This window comes from Daphnia pulex, chromosome 4 (genome assembly GCF_021134715.1).
Source record: "Daphnia pulex isolate KAP4 chromosome 4, ASM2113471v1".
Taxonomy (NCBI): domain Eukaryota; kingdom Metazoa; phylum Arthropoda; class Branchiopoda; order Diplostraca; family Daphniidae; genus Daphnia; species Daphnia pulex.
This window is the reverse complement of record NC_060020.1, coordinates 2450029-2470946: the sequence shown is the minus strand read 5'-3', so window position 1 is coordinate 2470946 and position 20918 is coordinate 2450029. Positions and strand designations below refer to the sequence as shown.

Sequence of the window (20918 nt, the reverse complement as noted above, 5' to 3'; positions counted from 1 at the left end):
TCGGTAGACACCAAACTATACGGTGGCTGAAGAAGAAAAGAAAAAGAGAGGGACCCTGAAGGGGGCGGTCCCTTTCTCCGCGCCATCTTCTCAAAAGCTTGGCAGCCTTGCCCAGAGGAGCTCAGTCTAGTAGCTGACTTGGTCGAGGACAGTCGTGTGCTCTCTCTCGTGTGCCGTTGTATTTTTCTGGATATCGACGACTATTGCCGATCTTTTTAACTCATCTCGTATTCACCTCTCGAAGGAAGAAGAATATCTATACCTCCCGTGATTTTTTTGAAAATATACATCCAACATTGAGAAGATGCAGAATTCGACGGTGTTTATTTCGTTCGTGATGGTGGCCGCCTGCTGCTGTCTGCTAGCCGATGCGGCCCCGCAAGACTTGGGATCGCCGATCCGCATCGCCCAGTGCCGAGCCCTCTGCTTGGACAAGGTAAATAAACATTTATACCAACTTAACATCGCCCCCCCGATAAACCCGTAAAACTCGGCAAACAGACAGAAAGTTTAGTTTATATCCTGCGCACACACAACACCCACGTTTTTATTGTTTCCCATCTCTCGTCGTGTCATTGTTTTTGGATGTTGACGACCGCCTTGTTTGAATTTGTGTATTTTTCCCACCGAAAAACCAAGTCAAATATTGAAATGTGCGCTTGTTTCCAGCAGCTTTTTGACCCCGCGATTGCCCGAGTGACTTAACAATTTGACGGCCATTGGCCATCACATGCGCTTGTGTACACACAGCCAGTCAGGTGTCACGCACGACAACTTTTTCTTATAACCCCCGGTTCGTTTTGTAACGAGTCATCGTCTCTCTGCAGAGCCAACACCGACCGGGGAAAAATAAAAGTAACAAAACAAAAGAGATTTTCATAGACCAATGGTTCCCGTTATGGAGGATTTGGTCGAATTGATCAAACGGCCAAGAAACCGAGTCGGGGTAGTGAAAATAAAGGAGAGAAAACCTCTTCTACTTTTTTGGGCTTTTATTTTTTATTCTAAAGAAAATCAGAGAAAAGAGGGGCTAGAAGAAAAAGTTCTCGGAGGAAAAAACCACCGCTCGATGGTTTATTAAAAGGCAACCCCATGCCGAGATTTTTCTATATCTCTCCCGTCTTCTTCTTCTTTTCGGAGAAAAGGTGTTCATCAGAGGCCGTCCCTTTTTTTTATTTTATTTTGGTTATCTTTTCTATATACTTTACATATACACGTATAATTTAGTATATACTACTACTACTACTACACGGTAGACGAGGGGTAGTAGTAGTAGTCGGGGGTGAAGGTGTCTTGAACTTCATATAGCCGAGGTGGTTTTTGGGGTTGATGGGGTGGCAGAGTTCTCAAGCTGTGAGAGAGAAGAAAAACGTTTTTCGGTGGGAGAAAAAAATATATACGAAGGAATAAAACATTAGACACAAATTTCCCCCCTTTTTTTCGTTTGTATTTTATATGGCGCGGGAAATATAAACGGGAGGGAAGAAGCTGAACTGCGGTGAGGAAATGAGTTTGTCATTAAATCTTGCGGGGGTGCTGCTCGAATCTTGGCCGCCCGAACAATGAAGGGAAAAACCGTATGGCCTTGCGCAATCAATTTCGTTCCATATCCTCCACACTTTTGTGTGACTCTTTTCGAATGGGGGGGTTTTTGACTGGGAATAGCCGAATAGCCCTGGAGGGTTCATCACGCACGCATGTAGATATTACCTGTAATAAAGCGCCTGTAGTGATGATCACGAAGCCATCAGATCCGATCAGAGTTGGTACGTGCGAGCCTCGATCGACAGCAGGGCAATTATATAATTGACCTCGCCTATCGAAAGGGAAAATGTACAATTCCACACACATCAGGTGGACTGTACCCGCGTTAGTCGGATAGTACAAGAAAATTGATGAACGTTATCCGAAATGTGTGAGGCTTTCTTTTGAATTGAAAAACCCCCTCACTGTAGAGATTCGTGTTGAATTTTTCATGGGTCTTTCTCTATATCGTTGGAGAAGAAATGAAAAATGCTCAGGTAGATGAGTCCCTTATACACCATCCAGTCATCCGTATGTGTACACCGCTGTGCGATTGTCGGTGTGCTTCGTCCTGGAAGGAAGGGAAAAAAAGTAGCAGCAGTTAAGAGTTTCTTAATGGGGTTTTTCGCTTTTCTTCCTATTGAATGTGTGTTGGCTGGGGATTTTTTTCTAAACGATGAGAAAATGTTGGAGGAAACCAAGGGGGGAAGAAGAAGAACCGTTTGCATATAGATACGCACATGTTGTACAAATGTCATGAAAAAAAAAGTTTTGTACAGTAGCCGATAAGATGGTCGGCCACGGTCTGTGGCACATGGATGGATGGGGTGAACCTTTTTTAGCGATTCATATATTTCCCGCGTTGATCCCCGACTAGGAAGAGGGGTGAAATCAAAAAAAGAATCATCTTCTTCCTCAATACCTGGAAACTAACCCCCGCCTGCACGTTGTACTTCTTGCCTCATTTTTGCACCTTAAACGAAAAAATAAGAAAAGGTAAAACTAAAATAACCAAGTCCATCCATCATATCCGGTGCTTTTCTGCCTCTCTCTTACGCGGAGGGATTGACAGTTTCTCGTTTGTTCCCCCCGTCTCTGAGCTCATCTGTACGCTACTTGATTCTCTCTCTGTAATAACACTCGTCCATTTTCGGCCGGGGGATTCTTGTTGTTGCATATACTTTTCCTCCCCCCATTTTATTATATTTTCGGGGTTCTATTCGCGCAACGGGGTCCCGTTCTCTCACACCCTAGCTGAACCGCTCGTGCGCGAGCTTGTCTCTTTTTGACTTTGCCCATTCACCATCATCATCATCGCCGGGCACAATATCAGTGGCTCATGTTTAAGTCATCAGCATCCCCCCACATGGATGGATGGATGGGTAAAGTACAGTGTGTGTGTGTACGCGCTCCTTCCGTGACGAGTAGGGAGAGTGAAGCACGTGCATGAGCACAACTCCTCTGTGTACATCGTGCACTTAAACCAAGTTGTGTGTGTGTGTGTGTCTATATGGCACGGTATATAGGATTTTCGCCCCTTTAATTTCCCCCCTTTTGATTATTGTTTCGGACACACGATGGTCCAGGAATACCTTTGGGGTGTAATCGACGCAGTCCCGACAGTAGTTGTTGTTGTTGTTGTTGTTGGGGGGAAAAGAAAGAAGGGGGGGGGAAGGTTCATCATCATCTTCTTCTTCTTTTTCATCATAAAGAGGATGGTCGATCTGTCATTCGTTGGGGGCCGATTACTCAGTCTTGGTTGCGTCTTTGATCTTTTTCGCTCTCTGCCCAGCTGTGAGATCCTCTCAGTCAAGTTTTATAACAGTCGAGACTCCCGTAAAAGGGGGAAAAACAACAGCAGCAACCATATCCCAGTCTCCAACAGGCTCTTATATATCTAACGTGTGTGTGATTTTGTCTATATTCTTTATTACCTCTGATGACCAAACGTCAAACATTGAAAGTTTCTCTTGAAAAATCAGCTTTTCCCCCATCAGAGATTGGTGGTGGCAAATAATGAGACAAGAGAGAAGATTTTTTTTTCAAACGAGAAATATTTCTTCCAGGCTGGACGTGTCGAATGGATTTCACTGCGATGCTATCGAGTTGTCTTGTCCACGTCTCTCCCTATAGGCCTCTCTCTTATAATATTACCCCCCTCGACAGTATATCGTAAGTTATTGATATGCCCCCCTCGCTCCCCCCTCTCTCAGACCGTCCAGGTATAATATAATCGTGGCGATACAAGAAACACAAGACAGCGAAACACTAGAGAGTAGAGAGAGTAGTGTGTCGCCTCTGTTGAGATTTCAACTCGGCCAGAGACACACATAAACCCCCCCGCTGGTTTTCTTTCGAAAAGAGAACTGCAGCAGACACATTTAAGAAAAAAGGACAATAATTCCACGAAAAATAAAAAGATGGTCGATGGCACAATTAGATATCCTTTTTTCATTTCTATTCTGTGAAGGGCTGATCGTACAGGTAGAGAGCGCGTGTCTTGTTGATTAGTCTCGTCTCCTCTTTCAAATGAAATTAGATTTGAAAACCTTTCCTCCTCCCTCTTTTTTTCCAAAGAATAGAGGCTAGATTTTTTTCTTGATCAACAGGTAGAGCACATCATACACAGTAGGTATAGAAATACATACACACTGCCCAGGTCTACCGAGAGAGCGCTAATATAATAATTGCCAGTCCAGCACACATCGGCGACCAGCTGTTGTGAATCAATCCCCACAGCCGAAAAAAAGTAGTCTCTTACTGTATCTATATATTTTTCAAAGTCAGCTGGTGCACCTTCATCATTCACGTTTGACTCTTTATTTTTTCTCCTTTTCTTCTAGATCGAATTGTAATTAGTTGGCTTGTCCCGCGGGGGGAATGAAGGGGGGCACCTATACATATCCTCCCTTTCCCTCTCATTTTCTTTAACTTTGTTGTTGTTTCCATAAGTGTTTTCTTCTTCTTTAATTCTTTTATTTTTTGTGTTTAAAAACGGCCATCGAGGTCATTTCTCCGCCCTATTCGCCACGGCTAGAGTCCGGACCGGTTGCGTGCTGGGGTAGATCATTTTTGTATTTCACTCGGGTCGGCCCGATATCCTTTGAGCAACACGACCCTAATGAACGATGATGATGACCCACAAGTGTGTGTCTGTGCGGCTCGGCGTATATTGTAGAATGCTGGTAGCTCTTTTCTATCGTGTTTTGTTCTCGACTTGTAGAGAGGATGGACTACATATACTCTGCTGGTCCCGACTCCTGGCTGACTTCTTATGTCACGCATCATTAAAAAACATCTGCTATCGCTCTCCTCCTCTCTCTCTCGTACATTGCGTGCTGCAACAACGAATTGAAAAAACAAAAACATGAAATGAAACGATTTTAATCAAGAAACACAACTTGAAAAATTGAAATTCCTTTCTGTGTGGTGTCATCGATTGGCAGTCAGTTCAGGGCTAGGGAAGAAAACAGGACGCAGCCAGTTTTGGCTGATGATGGCAAAGGATATACTAGCGGAAATGAGAATCAGTTTTTTTTTTAACAAGGACCATTGAAGGACGAAGGAAACCAGTCGGAATAAGAAAACCAACAAACATGAGAGAGAGAGAGAGTTCTCATCAGTTGCAACTCATTAAATCTTTTAGTTGCTGATAGTGTATAGCCTAAAACGACTCACCCATAGATAGACTAAGCGTATATACCCCTTCGTTTGGATCGAGTCTCTGTGTGGTCGTTCAATGTGTGGGTCTCAGCTGTTCTGTCCCAACAATAGCATTTCTTTCCGATAGTGTGGGAGGAGGCCAATATGGCTCACTGATTCAATTCACTTGTGCCAAACTCTTTTGTCAAAGTCGTCAAATGTTGAAGGCAGCAAATTCTCAGAGGCCCAGCAGACTCTTTATTATTTTTTCCCAGGGCTTCCACTGTGTTTTTTATACATGGCCCTCCTGCACAGTTTGAAACATCAGAACTCGTTAAAAAAAAAAGAAGAAGACAACACAAAAAAAACCCGAATTTTTCTTTTTTGTTGTTACGAAAAGGGTATCATCAGAAAAGATTCACAAAGAGAAAGAATTCCGAATGTCTAATTATCCGAACAGCAAGTTGAATTAGTTCTCATACCTTTTTTTCTTTCTCTCTCTTATCTTCTTCCCCATTTTTAATTTAATTGCTACTATCTACACTGTTACAATGTATATATACGGCACTATATATATACTGGCGGGCGCTGTGGATGATAGTTACATGTTATATAATTCGGAGCGACCAAACGACCGACCGCGTTCTTTTTTCTTCTTTTTGTTTCAAATTGCCGCTTGCTGCAGCTTCTTCTGCTAACTCGCTGGCTACTGCTCCTGCAGAGAGCCATTCAATCGCGCATGGATCATTAAAACGGAATAAGCCTGCTGGCACAGCGGCAACAAGTATCATCACGCATCTTTCGCTCTCTGTTCTGCACACGGTCGCACGCCCAGACTGCCGCAGTCTTGATAAAAAAAAAAAGGACCCGGTGAGAGCTCGGCTGTGTGTGTGTATATAATAACCCAACCGACGAATTTTCTATGCCAGTCTCAATATCTTCCCCCGGCCCGGTTTCTTTAATGAGAGCCGGTCATTAAATCGAGATAAAAATTACGTCTGGTATAAAAGAATAATATCAAATGAGTATCTAGGGGTTGGGAATGAAGAATAAGAGGCTTGTTGTTTCATTTGAATTGCTTTCGTTCGGTACCAAACATGGCGCCGCACTGCTGAGTCTCAAACATTACCGAATTGGAGACGCTCGTATATTTTTATTTTCAAATCGCTTCTCTCTAGCTCTGTGTGTATGTTGGGCAGGGGGTTCTTATTGTTGCGGGGTGATGCTGGCGCGTCTTGTTGAAATCCTCGTCACGTGTGTTCCAAATGACCGCACTCGTCGCCCGGCTAATTCGACGTTAGAAATAAATGGAAAAGAGTTCAATGGGCCGCAACACGGGCCAGTTTTTCTAAAAACGAAACAAGAAACGGCCGTGGCTAAGCCGAGAAACGAAAAATATTAAAAATGATGAGAGAGGAACGCGCGCGAGCAGTGCAATCGCTCGTAAAAAGAAAATGCTCACGCACAATTATTTGACGAGAGCGCCACACACATCGAGACAGGGACTGGTAGACGTCGTTCAACTCTTGTTGTTGTTGTTGTTGTTGTGTCTGCTGGTTCTAATTTGCCTTGACGACCCCAATTTGCACGTCACGGAATGTGTGGCGGCGCGGCCCCGCGCTAGACGTAGCTGTAGCTTTTATTACACACAGTCTCTCTCTACCAAGGGGCGAACTATTCGGATCGATTACACCTCTTGGTTTTTTAACTTTTTTTTTTTGGGTTGGGTTCCTCCAACGGGCCAAGTCGAATCGCAGACGAAAGAGTTTCCATTTTCTTTTTTTCGGGCTGCGCGCGAGTGTGGCCCGGGTAATTCGACCCCAGACGACCCGCAACAACGGGACTAGACACACATATCTTGTACACCCTTTTTCAAATACACACAGTGTATGTTTTCTATAGTTTCGGGGTATATTACACCATAACGAGCCATTACGCCCCCCCCCCTCCTTGTCTGCTCCAGAAAACCGGATGGTTTCGCATGCCTTTGAAACACTTTTTTTCCGATGGTTTATACGAGAGAATTTCAGTTTATCAAAGAAAAGAGAGAGAGAAGCCATGAGTGAGAAACGACGCTGGCAACAGCTGCTATCCAACAGCGGTGGTGGTGGATCTTGTTTCATTTGACTGGCCTTTCCTTAACACAAAAAAACTAATACCGTGTATAATATTCGTTCGTTATTAGGAGAGAGAGAGAGAGTCTGGGTTTTCATTTGCCCCGAAAACTTGACGTAATGAAAGCGAAATGGCCCCTCCTAAAAACAAAAAAAGCCCGTGAACTGCTAAAAGAACTGCTTTCACTTGCAGAGCTCCTGCCGACGACAAATCGCTCTGGCTTGTGTTGTTTTGTTGCTGTTGTTTCGGTGGCTTTTCCTTTTCGTGTGTTAATAAGGGGAGTAGTTCTTTTTTTTTTAAACTTGGGCAACAATTAAGCCACAACAACCTGAGACTTTCTATATCGAGGACTACCGAGATTATCTCGTGCGGCTGCAAACGGCAACCACTTTCGCGTATTAGAACGAGGCCAATTGGGCCCTTATATACACCACCGTTTGGCTGATGGCGTCAATGCCTCGATGAATCACACAGTCTAGTATACGGACGTCCTTATTTAAAAAAAAATTCAAAAATAAATGCATTTTTCATCCGTTATTCTTTTTATTTTCTCCCTTTTGGTGTGTGTGTGTGTGTGTGGAGCCCTTCTTATGATGATTCTAGCTAGGCAACTCTCTCTGGTAGTAGTAGAAATGTCTCTCTAAAAGAAAATGTGTACAAAGAAGAAAATAGCGCTTGGTCATGGGAAACGATAATCATCATAACAGTTGTGTGTGTGTCTGTGTGTAAGGGATTTTTTCTTTTTTCATCACGCATAATTACATATCTTGTTCTCTTTTTTCTCTTCCGTTTTATTGCAGTTTGTCCGCAACGATCGCCACGAAACGCTGTGCCAACAGGATCCCGACTGCTTCACGGTAAGCTTCTATTTTTCTTTTAAAAGGCGCCAAAACAAGCACGGCAGCGTTTGAACAAAATTCTATTTCCAACTTTGGGTTCTGCTTCTGCCGATGTTTGAGCCCCCGAGTCGATGGAAATGAGACAAGTCAAAAGAAAAGAAAAGACTTAAGAAAATGAATCATGAAAAACAGCAGCAGTTGGAAAAAGTAGACAATTCTTTTATATGAATAATATTTGACCGAAAAAATAGTCGCAACTTTACGAGTCGTAGATTTAAAAAAGGCAACGTCAAAAGGACGTGAATGTAGTATATACCCCCTCGAAAATAATAATAAAAAAGAAAATGTTATTTAGAAAGAGAGAAATATTCAAAAAAGGGTAGCGGGAATAGAAAAGTCTGGCGCAGCGGGAGGCAACGAATCCAGTCTCCATGTTCTCTGCATGGCAACACAATAGCGTCTGTATGTTGTATAATCTCCGATCCTTCTCTCTCCTCTCGTCCCTAAACGACAATACAAAGTAATGACGCATTGTGCCGTGTGTCCTCATCTCTATCGTCCCTTTTTTCTTCCCCTTATACTCCGCATCTCGTACGTACGTAGTAGTAGGCACACGTTGAACAAACAGTTCGGAGAAAATGTGTATGTACGTCCAACATGGAGGGGGGGAAAAGAGCTCATCAGCTTCGACCCTGCCCTTCAACACAACCTCTTTCTCCCGCGCATTTTACGCAGCACTAGACTCGGCTGATGACGTTGAACTTGTTATTTCAACTCTTATTTATCTATTCCGATTTGAACTCCCCTCCGCTCGGTCAACACCTGCTGCTTTTTCAACAAATCCCGTAGATGAACCACCACCTCGTTTGTGTTAACATCACACAGAGATTCTTCCCCCCTTTGTGTTTTTCTTTTTCTCATTTGTTTTCATCAAGTGTTGGGGATGTGTCCGGGTCGACTTTCTTTCGCGTTAATTGCCTTGTAGATTTATCCTTGTCGTCTGGACAACAACAACAATAGCTCCCGTGTACATCAGGAGGCACCCCCCTTCCGAATAGTTAAGAATTCGACTAATGTTCATTAAATATCGAATCTTGTCTCGGCCAAAAACCCAAACAACAAAAGACTCTCTGGTCTTTGCAGCAAAACTGGGTTAAAAAACCCAGCACAAGTGTACACAATGGGGGGCGCCGTTCGAGTTCATCTCTGACGTCACGGGGCACAATCGATCGATAGCTCAACGCATCCGAGAGTTGAAAGGGGAGATTTGATAAGTCGTCGATAGAAAACGACAAGCCCTGAACTGGTCTCGGCTGGTCATGGAGTGCCAATAACCGTGGAGAGAGATGGAAAAGGTGACGGCCGGGAACTAAATAACTGGCGTCCATAAACGGGAAAAAATCGGTTAAGCTTATTTGATAGCGACACGGTTCGGGAAAAGGTTACGGGGTTCGTGAAATCAACACGACGACCAAACTACAAAAAAGGTGTGTGCCCTTTTAGCTGATGACCTCGGCGTCAATCAGGGAAATAACAACAAAAACACATTTGAATAATTTGGCCGTGTTATCTTTCATTTCCCGCTTGAATGCCAGTCAAATTATCATTCTAATAATAATCCATTGTTTATTTAATTTTTTTGTTGTGTTTTATTAGTGCTGGGAAAATTGTGGACTCTTGCAAGACAACCCAACCGTCTGGTCCCGCATCTGTAGCCAACCGAGCGTTTGCGTAAGTTTTTTAATTTTATTTATTATTCTCCCCTTTTTTTTCTTAATTTTCCAACATGGCCCGAGTGCAATTGGAGACGATACACCTACTATTACAGCTAAACCGCGGTGATAACATGGCCGTGATACTAGACACAGCTATATATATACTATAATAGTGGCGCTCTCGTCTTATTATATTTTAAATACATTATTTCTTTTTCTTGGGTTTCCCCTTTTGGCTAAACGCTTCTATTCTATACTATATTGACTAAGAAGAGAAAAAAGAGTTGAGCCTGGCTTCTCCCAACACCGTTTTCCATTTCTTTCATTCTTCTCCTTCGTGTAGACGCAGTTGTACAAGTCGCCTTGTTCTTTAGTCCCTCGTCTTCTTTTTACGACCGCGCAAATAAAAGGGCCACAATTCACGGAAGACGAGAGAGAGAGAGACCCAGAACGAAACAATAATATCAACTTTCGCCTGCTCTTATATCTTTTCTTGTATTCGACCTTATTGTTTTTCATCTCCCAAATGGGACCGGAGCGATTGTGTGTACCTTTTTTTCTTTCCCTTTTTAAAAATATTTTTATTTTTTACAATCTGTTTTTTCTCCTTAAAGAAAAAGAAAGAAGCGCGGCGGTGACTTTTGAAGTCACTTGAGAATGGCGTTGAAGAGCCGAGTTAAATGCGTCGGACTCGTTTGCATAATTGGCCACCAGTGGGTTTTGTTGTGGCCCAAACTGTGTGTGTGTGTGTATAGGGAGACGCTGGCAACTCTCTCAGGATCATTTCGGCAGTTTTGGCGGCTCCGTTTTCGGTCCACAATGTCCGCGGGGAGCAGCGCTGGCTGTGAACTTAACCGGGCAGCCCAGAACGGACGAACGGAGGGGGGGAATAAAGATTAGAATAAATAAAAATCTAATAAAAATGCAGAGTTTTTTTTTACGAAATAGACGTCATTACATCATCGGTGCGGTTATGGGTTGTCGCAGGTTTGGTGGCGGCCCGTTTCACAATATTTTAGCCTCCAGCCGGCGGTCTCTCGCCCGTCTAGCCCACATAAATTTCACTTTGCGTGGTGCATCAGCCGCAAGGAAGAAAAGCGCAGTGATTCACTGTCACTTTTTTTCCTTTTCTTTCAATCAAATGAACAAAACAAAAAGGCATTAAGCGTCTACTGTCTGTCTGTTTGTTTCTGTGTGGTTTTTTGTGCGGCAATTGTGCGGGGCCATCACGCACGGCCGGACACCCAGACTTTTGTGTATATATCCCACACATTTGTGAGGCTGGGAAGGTCATAGACTTGTAGATGTGCCATATCGTCATAGTCATCGTTTACATCGACGTCATTCGGCTGCTGCTGCTGTTTCTCTCCGCTGGTTGGAGATGAATTGGACAGGGAAAGAGAGTGACGTGTGTGTATGTGTGGGGGGGGGGGATGAATAGGCTAGGCGTTAGATTGTTTTGTTGCAAGCTACACATATCCTGTAAGCTTCTTCTTTTTGAGATTATTATTTTTATACCGAATTGTAAATTGGGCTCGTAAATCATCACTTGTTGGGGCTATATTATATTCGATCCTGGGCGCCCAGCTTTTTCTCGTCGTGAGTTTACAGACCTTTTTCTCTTGACTGGCTATGGAAATGACGAGGCAAGACTCATCGACCAGCGAGTCCATGTTTGGTATACTTGTGTGTGTGTCTATAGCCTCACACAGTCCATATCCTTTACTCACACACAACAGTGAGTTTCTTCTTTTTTACCAGGGTGGGCCATATGGGCAGAGCCGCTGCTATTTTGAATATAAATTTATCCCAAAAAACAGTTTTTTCTTCTTCTTCTTCTTTTGGTCTGGTGCCTGGAGCAATGTTTAGAAGTTTTATAGACAAGACGATCGTTGTTGGAATCAAAGAGAAAAAGTTTCTTGTCTTCTTTGATATTAATTTGTCGTTTCTTCTTGTTGTTTTTGTGTCTGATCTCGATACAGTTCCCTGGCTGTCTTCAGGCTTGCCAATTCTTCCAGAACGCGGATCTGCCTCAAAAGGATCCAGTGATGCCGACCTCTGCCGAGCCAAGCGTTCAGCTTGTGGGCAACCTGGCCACCTGGCCTCGCCCGTCCGACCGCTCATCCAACTCGAAACGCGAGAAGGAGCGGCTCGTCTACGCTGTCATTCAGAAGCAGAGCTCGGGACGCTGGCGTCAAATCATCCAGGTAAGAATCGCCTATAGTCTCCCAATCACCCGGCACGCAATCATCTTCTTTTTTCTTTTTTCTTCATCATCATTCGAACACAAAAAGAAATCCATGGGAACCAAAAGTTCGATGCTGCTGCTCTCGTTCTCCCTCCTTTGCTCTTATTCGTTTCTCCTTCTTGACATCCCACGCCCATTGCGCACTTGTTGGCTGGCCGCTCCGATCCCGAGAGAAAGAGAGCTGGGCCTTTTGGTGTGTGTGTGTGTAGCAGCATCAGCAGTCAGAGAGTCAGTGAATGATCACCTAACCGCCCGCCCATCGCCGGTCTATATATAACGAATCGGTTCATTATCGCTGAGCAGCTTGTACGTATAGGAAAATGAGATAAGGAAGCGCTCTCATTAAAAGCGAATCAACCAAGGCCGTGTAGAGCTAGAAGAAGAAAGAAAAAGATTGCCGCCGGCCCGGCCAGTTTTGGTACTACTACCTGATATATACCCCCAACAACAACAACATCGACTCTCTTTCTTCTTCTCACGAACGAACGAAACGCGTAACAGGGTCTGTCCATTTCCAATTGGATAATTTCGACGACTACTAATGTAGAACGAATGAACAAAAAAATACAGCTCTGTGTATAGAGTCTTCTATTCTAGACTTATTAGAACACGTAGAAAAGCCAAGATTCCGTTGGAAATAACAAAAAAGATGGATGATCCGTCTATACACACACACAAGCTTCGGATGAGTCAAACCAAAAAACTTATTAGGACGGCACAGTTTGTTTTTAGCATCGTCTTATTTTCTCTTTCGGCATATAATAAGACGTCGAATAAGGTGGAAATAGATTTACGCAGACATCAACGCGGAATGTCAAAATAATAAAAACTTTTTTTTTTATTTTGGAAAGTAAGAAAGAAATTCATAAAAGAGACACGATGGAAGAAGCCCCGCTCACTTTTCAGCTTTTCGAAAGGGATTTTTATTTTTATTATTTTTAAAAATAAAGTCGCGAGATTGCCTTTTTTCCTGGGTTCTTTCTAGCTTCATTCCGTTTTAGATGGCGCACAAGTCTGAAATAGTTCAGCCAGCTGTGCTCTTCACTTTTTATTGGAAAACTAGAGGATATAAGGAAGGGAAAATAAGAACGGGAAACGTCTTCATCTCGCCCGTTTGGCTTCAATTCGTGCACATCAATTTTGATATAAAAATATTGATTTGCTGTTGAGTAGCTCGGAGCTTGAACCTTTCAGTGCTTGGCTCTTTCGATATTTACAACATGTGAGCCACACACACACACACAAAAAGCTGGAAACAAACAAATGAACTGGGGTTTTTTCTTGTTTCTTTTTTGGGGGATTTTCATCCGGCTGCTAGGCATCCATTAAGAGGACAGCCCGGGTTAGTTTAGCTTTGAGCTTATAGCACGACAAAGCACTCAGCTCCGGTGTTGTTGCTCTTTTGTCGATGACGTCGCCGATAAAGAAAGCCAGCTATTATGCCGATCCCGCATCTATCCTGTATTATAGCATAATGTGTATCGAGTAGATGTATAGTATGAAGTCATTATAGAATGGCAAAGGGGGGTCTCTCTAATCTCTCCCCAGATTTCCACGTCAAACGATGAAAAGAGATACTACTACAAGTCTGGGCCATTGTGAATAGGAGACCGTCTTATACGTCAATGTGAAATGCAGACGGCGGATAACCGCCCGTGTTTTTTTTTTTCTTCTTCATCGATTCAATTGAGCCCCATCAGTGTCAACTTAAAGCTTCAAATAAGCTGATGGGAGGAGTTAATATTATTATGGCAAGAAGGAGAAGAAGAAAAAAAAAGGGAAACCTGTTGGCCATTTACCGGCATCGAAGCTCGGAGCCCAGCCCAAAAACAGATCGATTCCTGCTGGTTCTTGCTGTTCTGTGGAATGCGATCGTCAAGCTTCTAAATTCGGAGAACTTGGAAAAGACGTCGCCCAGCGTCTTTTTTTTCTTTCCAGCTGGGAACATCCCCATTCTAGAAAAAAATAGACAGGCAAAGATGAAAAAAGATGACAGCCCTTAAAAATAAAGAGAAATATCTTCATTTTTTTCTTTCTGGAGAGAGCGGCCAACTGATTCGGCCCGTATCTTATCGAATTTGATTCGAACTTAATTGACCGAGCAGCGGCCGCCGTCACGAGAGAAAGAAAAATGGGAAAACGAAGCGAGACCAATTGAGTCAAGTATTCCGTCTCTTCTTTTTCGGAATTTCCGTCCGTCTCGTATCAGAAAATGGCCAGACACTCGCTCTCTGTCTGGGCTGTCAAACGACCAAAAAATAAATAAATTCCCGCCGCAGATTTAAATAGTTATTAGCCCACCCCAATTTCAATGACAATAGGGAAGCCAGGCATTTGGCAGTGACCTCATTTGGTAGTCGGACGATTTTGTTTCCTGTTCATTGCGCAAACTGTCGGAGGATGTATAATACCCAACCGGAGGGAAATAGTTAAATGGGACAGTGAACGCATCAGCTTATAACTTCAATGATATGGTGGGCCGGATAACATTGTATCAAACGTTATCTAGAAGACTTAAAAAGCCGCGGCTCAATGCTCTTTTCTCCCTTCTCGCTCTTTGAAAGTCTTGTGGCCTTTTCTGTTTCGTTGTTGGGGTCGGGTTCTTCTTTTATTTATTCCGTCCGTCCGTCCATCGACCAAAGAAAATGGATGTCGGATTTGAAGAGAGATACACACACACAAGAGTCCGACAGATAGACGGGCAGAGCATATAGACCTACATACATAGACCTAAGAGCTTCAAAGCTGCTGCTGCTCTTATAGACGTTGAATGAAGCATATCAAACAAGTTTTCGTCTTTCTCTCTCTTTCTCTCTTGCATCGGCTACAATCTCGCTCTCAGACTCGCTCATCCTCGTCGTCTTTCCACGTGAGCGGAGACGAACAGCTGGCCCCTTCTCATCTCGCTCGATTATCCTCGGCCAAAAGAAGAAGAAAAATAAGAGCCCCAAAACCCAACGAATGGGAGATAGAGATACAAGGGACGGGTGATGGACAGGGACGAGCGACTTGACTCGCAAGGGCCCCGGTTCATTTAGCGTGAGCGACACGCACGGCTGATTCCTCCCCTCTTGACTGTATTACATATCCCTACAGCCCTTTTTTTTTCTCATCTATTCCATGATGTTTCTCACCTATAGAAAGAGAGAAAACCCGGATCTATTTCCACCATAGTTTGAGACCAGTTATACACACACACAGACATAAGAGGGGCCACCAATCACCCAATCACAAAAAGATGAAAGCCAAGTTGGAAAACCGGTTCATCGTGTATTTGTTACGAACATATCATTTCCACTTGGTGGGACGATGATCCTGTTTTGGGTTAGAGTGGAGAGACTTTAGCCCTTGGAATCTCTGTCGAGATAAAAACCGGGCGAAGAACAAAAGAGGCCGCCGACCCATCTCGGACAGCTTTAAGAGACGTTTCAATTAAAGCGTTCGGTCGGTCAGTCAGTCAGGGAAAAAGTAACGAACCGAAATTTGAAAATTTATTTAAATAAAAGGGCAGTTCAGTAGTCAACTAGGAGATGGACACTGTCGTCTTTTTGAATATGTGTGTGTGTGTTCAAGTGTCTCTGCGTGTTGGCCTCTAGCGTCGGCCGCCTCCAATGTCGCCACTGATGTCTCTTTCATCTTTTCTCTTTCATGTCATCTTTTGTCTATTTCCCCTAACAAAAATAAAAATGCGACAGCAAATTAATTGAATTTTCTTCTTTTCTCTTTCGACAGACTGCGGAAGAACGTTGTTTCCTTCCAGCTGGTGAGACTCCAAGCTCGGCGGCCGGCAACCTCCGCGTCCTGGCCGTTGGCGGACGCGGTTTGGTGGCCCTTTACCGCCCGGAACACGAAGATTCCAGCACTGAGAACGCCATCGCTGCTCCGCTTCTTCCGTCATCGGATGTTGTCGTCGACACCGACTCGACTGCCCAGCAACCGTTCCAGCTATCGCCCGAAGAGAAATTGGCCCAGCAAGTTGAAATCGTCTCCATGTCGCCGGCCTCTCCGTGGAAGTTGAGGGAAGTGTCGCTCATCCACCAAAAGGTTTTGGTCATCGCCGAAGTGGCCTGGCCAGTCCAGCGCTCCTCGGACGGGCAAGCCAGCGATTACTTGGTCACTTGGGAGGTGGACGGCGGCGGACTCAAGGGCCATCTCTACACTGACGCCACGTCGGTGACTTTGTCTCTCTGGCCCGACACCGTCTACCACATCCAAGTCGATTTGGTGACGGCCACCTCGGACGCCATTCAAATGCGCTCGGCTCCTTTGACCATCGACACCCACAAGGCGACGGGAGTTGTCCAGTCGGACGAGGCCAGACCTTTGCCCGCCGCTCCGCTCATCGATCGCCTTCCATCGTCGTCCGGCAGCAGCAACGGCTCCGGCCGACGACTCGAAGCCACGGTCGGAGTCGGAGCTGCCGCCGGAGTGTCGCTCTTTTTGTTGGTGTTGGCCACCGCCATCGGCATCCGCCGACACAGGAGGGCCAGCATGCGTCTGTCCAACTCTCCATCGGCGTCGCCCCTTCCGCGCCACCACCACCGACCCAGCACCATCGAGGGCCTGGCCGTCGTCAAGACCATCGACGGAGATCGTGTTCCCTATCACACGATGCAGCCGCCTTGCGCCGTCCACAGTCTGGAGCATTGCTTGTTTCCGTCTAGAGCCCATCGGCTTCCAGCTCTTCACCACTGAAAAACAATTCAATCATTTTCTTTCTCTCATTCTTCCGACTTTTTCTTTCTCCGCCCTTTCATCTTTTCTCACTTGCTCCTTGATATAAATAAGCCAAAATTGTACAAACTTGTATGTATATTTCCTCAATGTTTCTGTCTTAATCTTCATAATTATTATTATTATTATTATTCGGTTTCCAATTCGACACACAGTTTTTTTGTTTTTGGGAATCAATTTCACCATGGCCTCCACCACCACCCAATCGATTCGGCAGTCTCTACATAATTTACAGCTACTATATACCGTACTTTATAAATATTATATATATTTAATTGTATATCTCTCTCTAAGAAAAAAGGAAAAAAAAACCACAAGAAACATTTTAAAGAAAAATCTCCAACCCCCTCTCTCCCCCAATGTGTCTCCACTAAACCATTCTCTGTGCGTGTGCATTCGTGTCTGCGTGTGCTGTCTGTGTGTCAGTGTTTTTGTGCGATTTTCAAATATTGCGCCATCGTGTAAATACAAGCCAAGGTTCCAAGGAGCCGTTGAACGAAAACATCTCAAGTTTCATTTGATTTGATTTATTCACGTTGTTGCGATTGAGTTGACTTAAATACGACGGGGCCATAACGGCCACTACCTACAATAGTGGCCCGAAACATTCAGAGAATGAAAACTCAAAAGAATGATCTATAAGAATAGTTTTGCTCGCGTACGTGCTCTAGTCCCTGTTTATTTTAGGGTTTTCGTAGAGTTATACGCTCGGCCCGTAAGAGAAGTAACTTGGGGATTGTTATTTGTTCGTGTTTTGTTTCCTTATTCAAGACTATATAAAGGTTGCAACGAAATAAGAAAAAGCAAAAGATGAAAAGAGTCGAAGAATTTCCTGAAAAAATAAAAAAAAGGAATGGCGTCCAGCGCAGTCGAATGTCAACAACCGCCGAGGTGAAGTGGAGATTTTGGTGGCGCAGTGTGCGCGCGTGACCGTCCCATCTCGACCAACACTTCGGGATGTATTTATTATACTACTACTATGTCGAATGGTTATTTTGATTCTCCCCCAAAAAAAGCTATATACATTATACACGTATTTATATAATCCCGAAAAGTTTCAGTTCCTGCCGCGTCATTGCTGCGCTTGTCTCTCTTCAATCCACTCTTCTCTATGCACACTTTTATAAGCTCTTCTTCTTTCTCTCGCCCAGTTGCTCCTCTCTATAGTGCCGGGCCAACAGTGTGTTTATTTTTATGCCTATTGCCAGCACCTCCTACAACATTCTCACCTTTCTTTCCGTCCTCTCTCTCTCTTATAGCACAACTGAGCTCTGCTGATGTTTGGCTTCTCCCGAAATTGTTTCGGCACGTTTCGACCGAAAAAAAATAACGGCAGGGGGTTCACGCCTACAGCAGCATGGCCCTTCTGGTGTAATAAAAGTTAAGTCGGCTGATCACACATTTTTCTGTTAATCACAAGAGTTGGCGCGCTTGGTCTTTTACAGGCGAAATTCTCAAAGTTTAAGAAGTAACAAAAACTGTGTCAGAACATTTTTTTAGTTACGGTTATATTGCAGCGTTCTTTCAAGTTTCTTTTTTTTTCTTTTTCTCCCGTCGTCGGATATTGCCATCGTTATAACCAAGTTGCCACTATTGGGACTCTTACTTTATATACATTATATTACGAGCTGTGTGTGTGTGTGTGTGTTGTGCTATTGTGTGCACGCTTGTTTCTATTTGGGGCTCGATAGTTAACGCCTTTCCGGAGCTCGTCCGAACGCTCGTTCCTTAGATTCGTGATTGTGTTATATAACGTGCGCTCACCGTTTTCTTTTTTTCTTTCTTTTAAAAAAATATATACTTTATACACTTGTATATATACAGAGAGAGAGAGAGAGTTAGACGCTATTATGTTTCTTTTCTTTTGTCACGCCGTAAATCACTTTATTTCTCGCTGCAGACTCCCAAAAGAATAAATAGATGTATACTATATTATATTTCCGCTTAAAGGGAGAACACAGAGGCAAATAACAACAACAACTTTTCTTTCTCTCGTTCGTTTTCGCTTTGCAACAACAATGTGTGTGCTGTATGTATATATTTATACGCGAGAGAGAGAGAGAGATAGCGGGCCGCGCCATGTATTAGTAGAGTCTGCATTATAAACACACGTCGTCGTCTCTCTCTCCCGCGTTGTTGCGCAAAAAGGGGCTACCGGGGAGGAGGCCGGCGGCGAACAATTCGCCTCATTATGATGTACACATAACAGAGAGACCCACCATGCAGGCACGTCGTGCATCTCTTCATAACAATCGCCAAAACAGCAGCCAGCAGCAGCAACACAAAGAATAAGAAAATTGTTATTGCTACTGCTGCTGCTGACGTTGGTTGCCTTTTGTTAAATGATGGATGCGAATGGGTCAAACATTTCCCAGATTCCAAATATACAACACACAGAGAGAAAAAACATTCTAGCGATGGTATATAAATATATTTCGAAATGGAAAAAAAGGGCTATTAAAAACAAGGCGACAGTTAGACAGATGAGTACAGTCTACGCATAGCTAGTAGATATGGACAATGTATAAAGTGGAGAGAAAGTCGCGGGGTCTTTCTTGTTATAATAGCTACTGGCACTTAAACAGCGCCATGGCAATAATAATATTATATCCCCCGAGAGAGAGAGAGTATAATAGAAGAGATACTATAACAATGAAACACAAATCCGCGCGCTGGCAATTAGAAAATGGAACTCATATGTATGAGCGTCTATATACAACACACACATTCGCTGTCTGCGCTGTGTTATGATGGATGCTGTGTCGACTGTCGACCATCCAGCAGCAGTCTCTCCTTTATTGTTAATTCCATATCACCGTTTTGCTGGAAGCCGGGCACACAGCTGGATCGCATAGATATAGTATATGTACATGGCCACTCGGTTTTTAGACTCTGGGGCACAGCTGGAGATCTTCCAAAATGAGACGAAAAGGAGAAAAATAAAAAAGAGAATGTCTTTAGTAGACTGTGAGATCTGCTCAGCGTAGATGTGTAAATGATTCGTCCATTCATCAATGGAGGGAACCAGTCGAGTTATAAAAAGGTTGAAAACACACACACACAAACTTTCTCTCTCTTCATGACATGTGTGTGTGTGTGCTGGTTATTATCATGACGTTGTTGTTGGTTGTTTCGAAACCTTTCATTGTTTGCTCATTGACTGATTGGGGGGGTTCCAGACGGTAGGCAGGCAGAACAGCGGCTACTGGTACACACACATTTTTCCCCCCTCTCATTTTGTTCATTTTTATTTGTACACAGGATCTGGTAGACGCCGGATAGGACCCTGTATCATAGCATGGAAAAACAAAAACGACCTTGTCATGAGACCAACGTCCCCCAAAAGTCTCTGCCCGGGTCCCCGCGTCTCCTATATGGTAGCCAAGGACCTGCTAAGGGACCCCCCTCGTGAGGAAGATTAATGAAATAAAACATAAGAGAGAAAGGAACAAAAGGGAAAAGGATCCTCTTCTGTTTTGGTTCTCTCAACATGGGGGGTCAGGCCATCAGTAGGAGCCAACAGCCAGGTCCCAACTGAGTAAAATCAAATAGAAAAAGAAGATGGCCACTGCTGGCTGGCTGACTGTGAATAGGTCCTATGCATATTGTTTTGGTTAGAGGTGCAGTGTATAGATGTTAGTTTAGCAAAGATCAACATCTACAGATAAACTTTTTCCCTTTCTTTTCAACCCTTTTTTGGTAGCGGGGGGAGATTGTTTTGTTGTCCAGAAAAATCTATTCGAATGATATTTAGCCATCAGGGGATGTAGATATGTTTTTTTTCACGCTGTCAGTGAAATGGAGACTGGGCCATTGAACTGGAATATATATGTGTCTGCATCTCACGATGGATGGCAGCTGGAAAAAAAAGTGTAGCAAACGGCGGTCGTGACATCGGGACTAATGCCAGCGCACGGCCCTTGCATGCAACCACAACAACAACACAAACAGAGCGGAGTACAAAGAATTCAATGAAGAAGAATGGAAATGTTAGAGATGATGATGATGATGGCGGAAGAGAGAGGAAAGACCACCGTGACGGTTGAATGGAAATCATCTCAGAATTCTGCCAAGGTTCATCGGCTTTTCATCGACTCGTCG

The 20918-nt window shown here is 43.9% G+C and overlaps 1 protein-coding gene across 1 annotated transcript; it reads left to right on the top strand.

The window, feature by feature from the left end:
- Positions 1 to 115: 115 nt before the first annotated feature.
- Positions 116 to 17319, top strand: LOC124192063. Its single transcript, XM_046585207.1, has 5 exons — positions 116 to 436; positions 8082 to 8138; positions 9777 to 9851; positions 11818 to 12042; positions 15816 to 17319. The coding sequence occupies exons 1-5, from the start codon at positions 305 to 307 to the stop codon at positions 16776 to 16778; spliced, it is 1452 nt and encodes a 483-aa protein (XP_046441163.1). The 5' UTR covers positions 116 to 304; the 3' UTR covers positions 16779 to 17319.
- Positions 17320 to 20918: the final 3599 nt, after the last annotated feature.

Coding starts and splice junctions, on each gene's coding strand:
- LOC124192063 (XM_046585207.1), top strand. CDS start 305: ATGCAGAATTCGACGGTGTTTATTTCGTTCGTGATGGTGGCCGCCTGC. Junction 8,139..9,776: donor AGGATCCCGACTGCTTCACG/GTAAGCTTCTAT, acceptor GTGTTTTATTAG/TGCTGGGAAAATTGTGGACT. Junction 9,852..11,817: donor GTAGCCAACCGAGCGTTTGC/GTAAGTTTTTTA, acceptor ATCTCGATACAG/TTCCCTGGCTGTCTTCAGGC.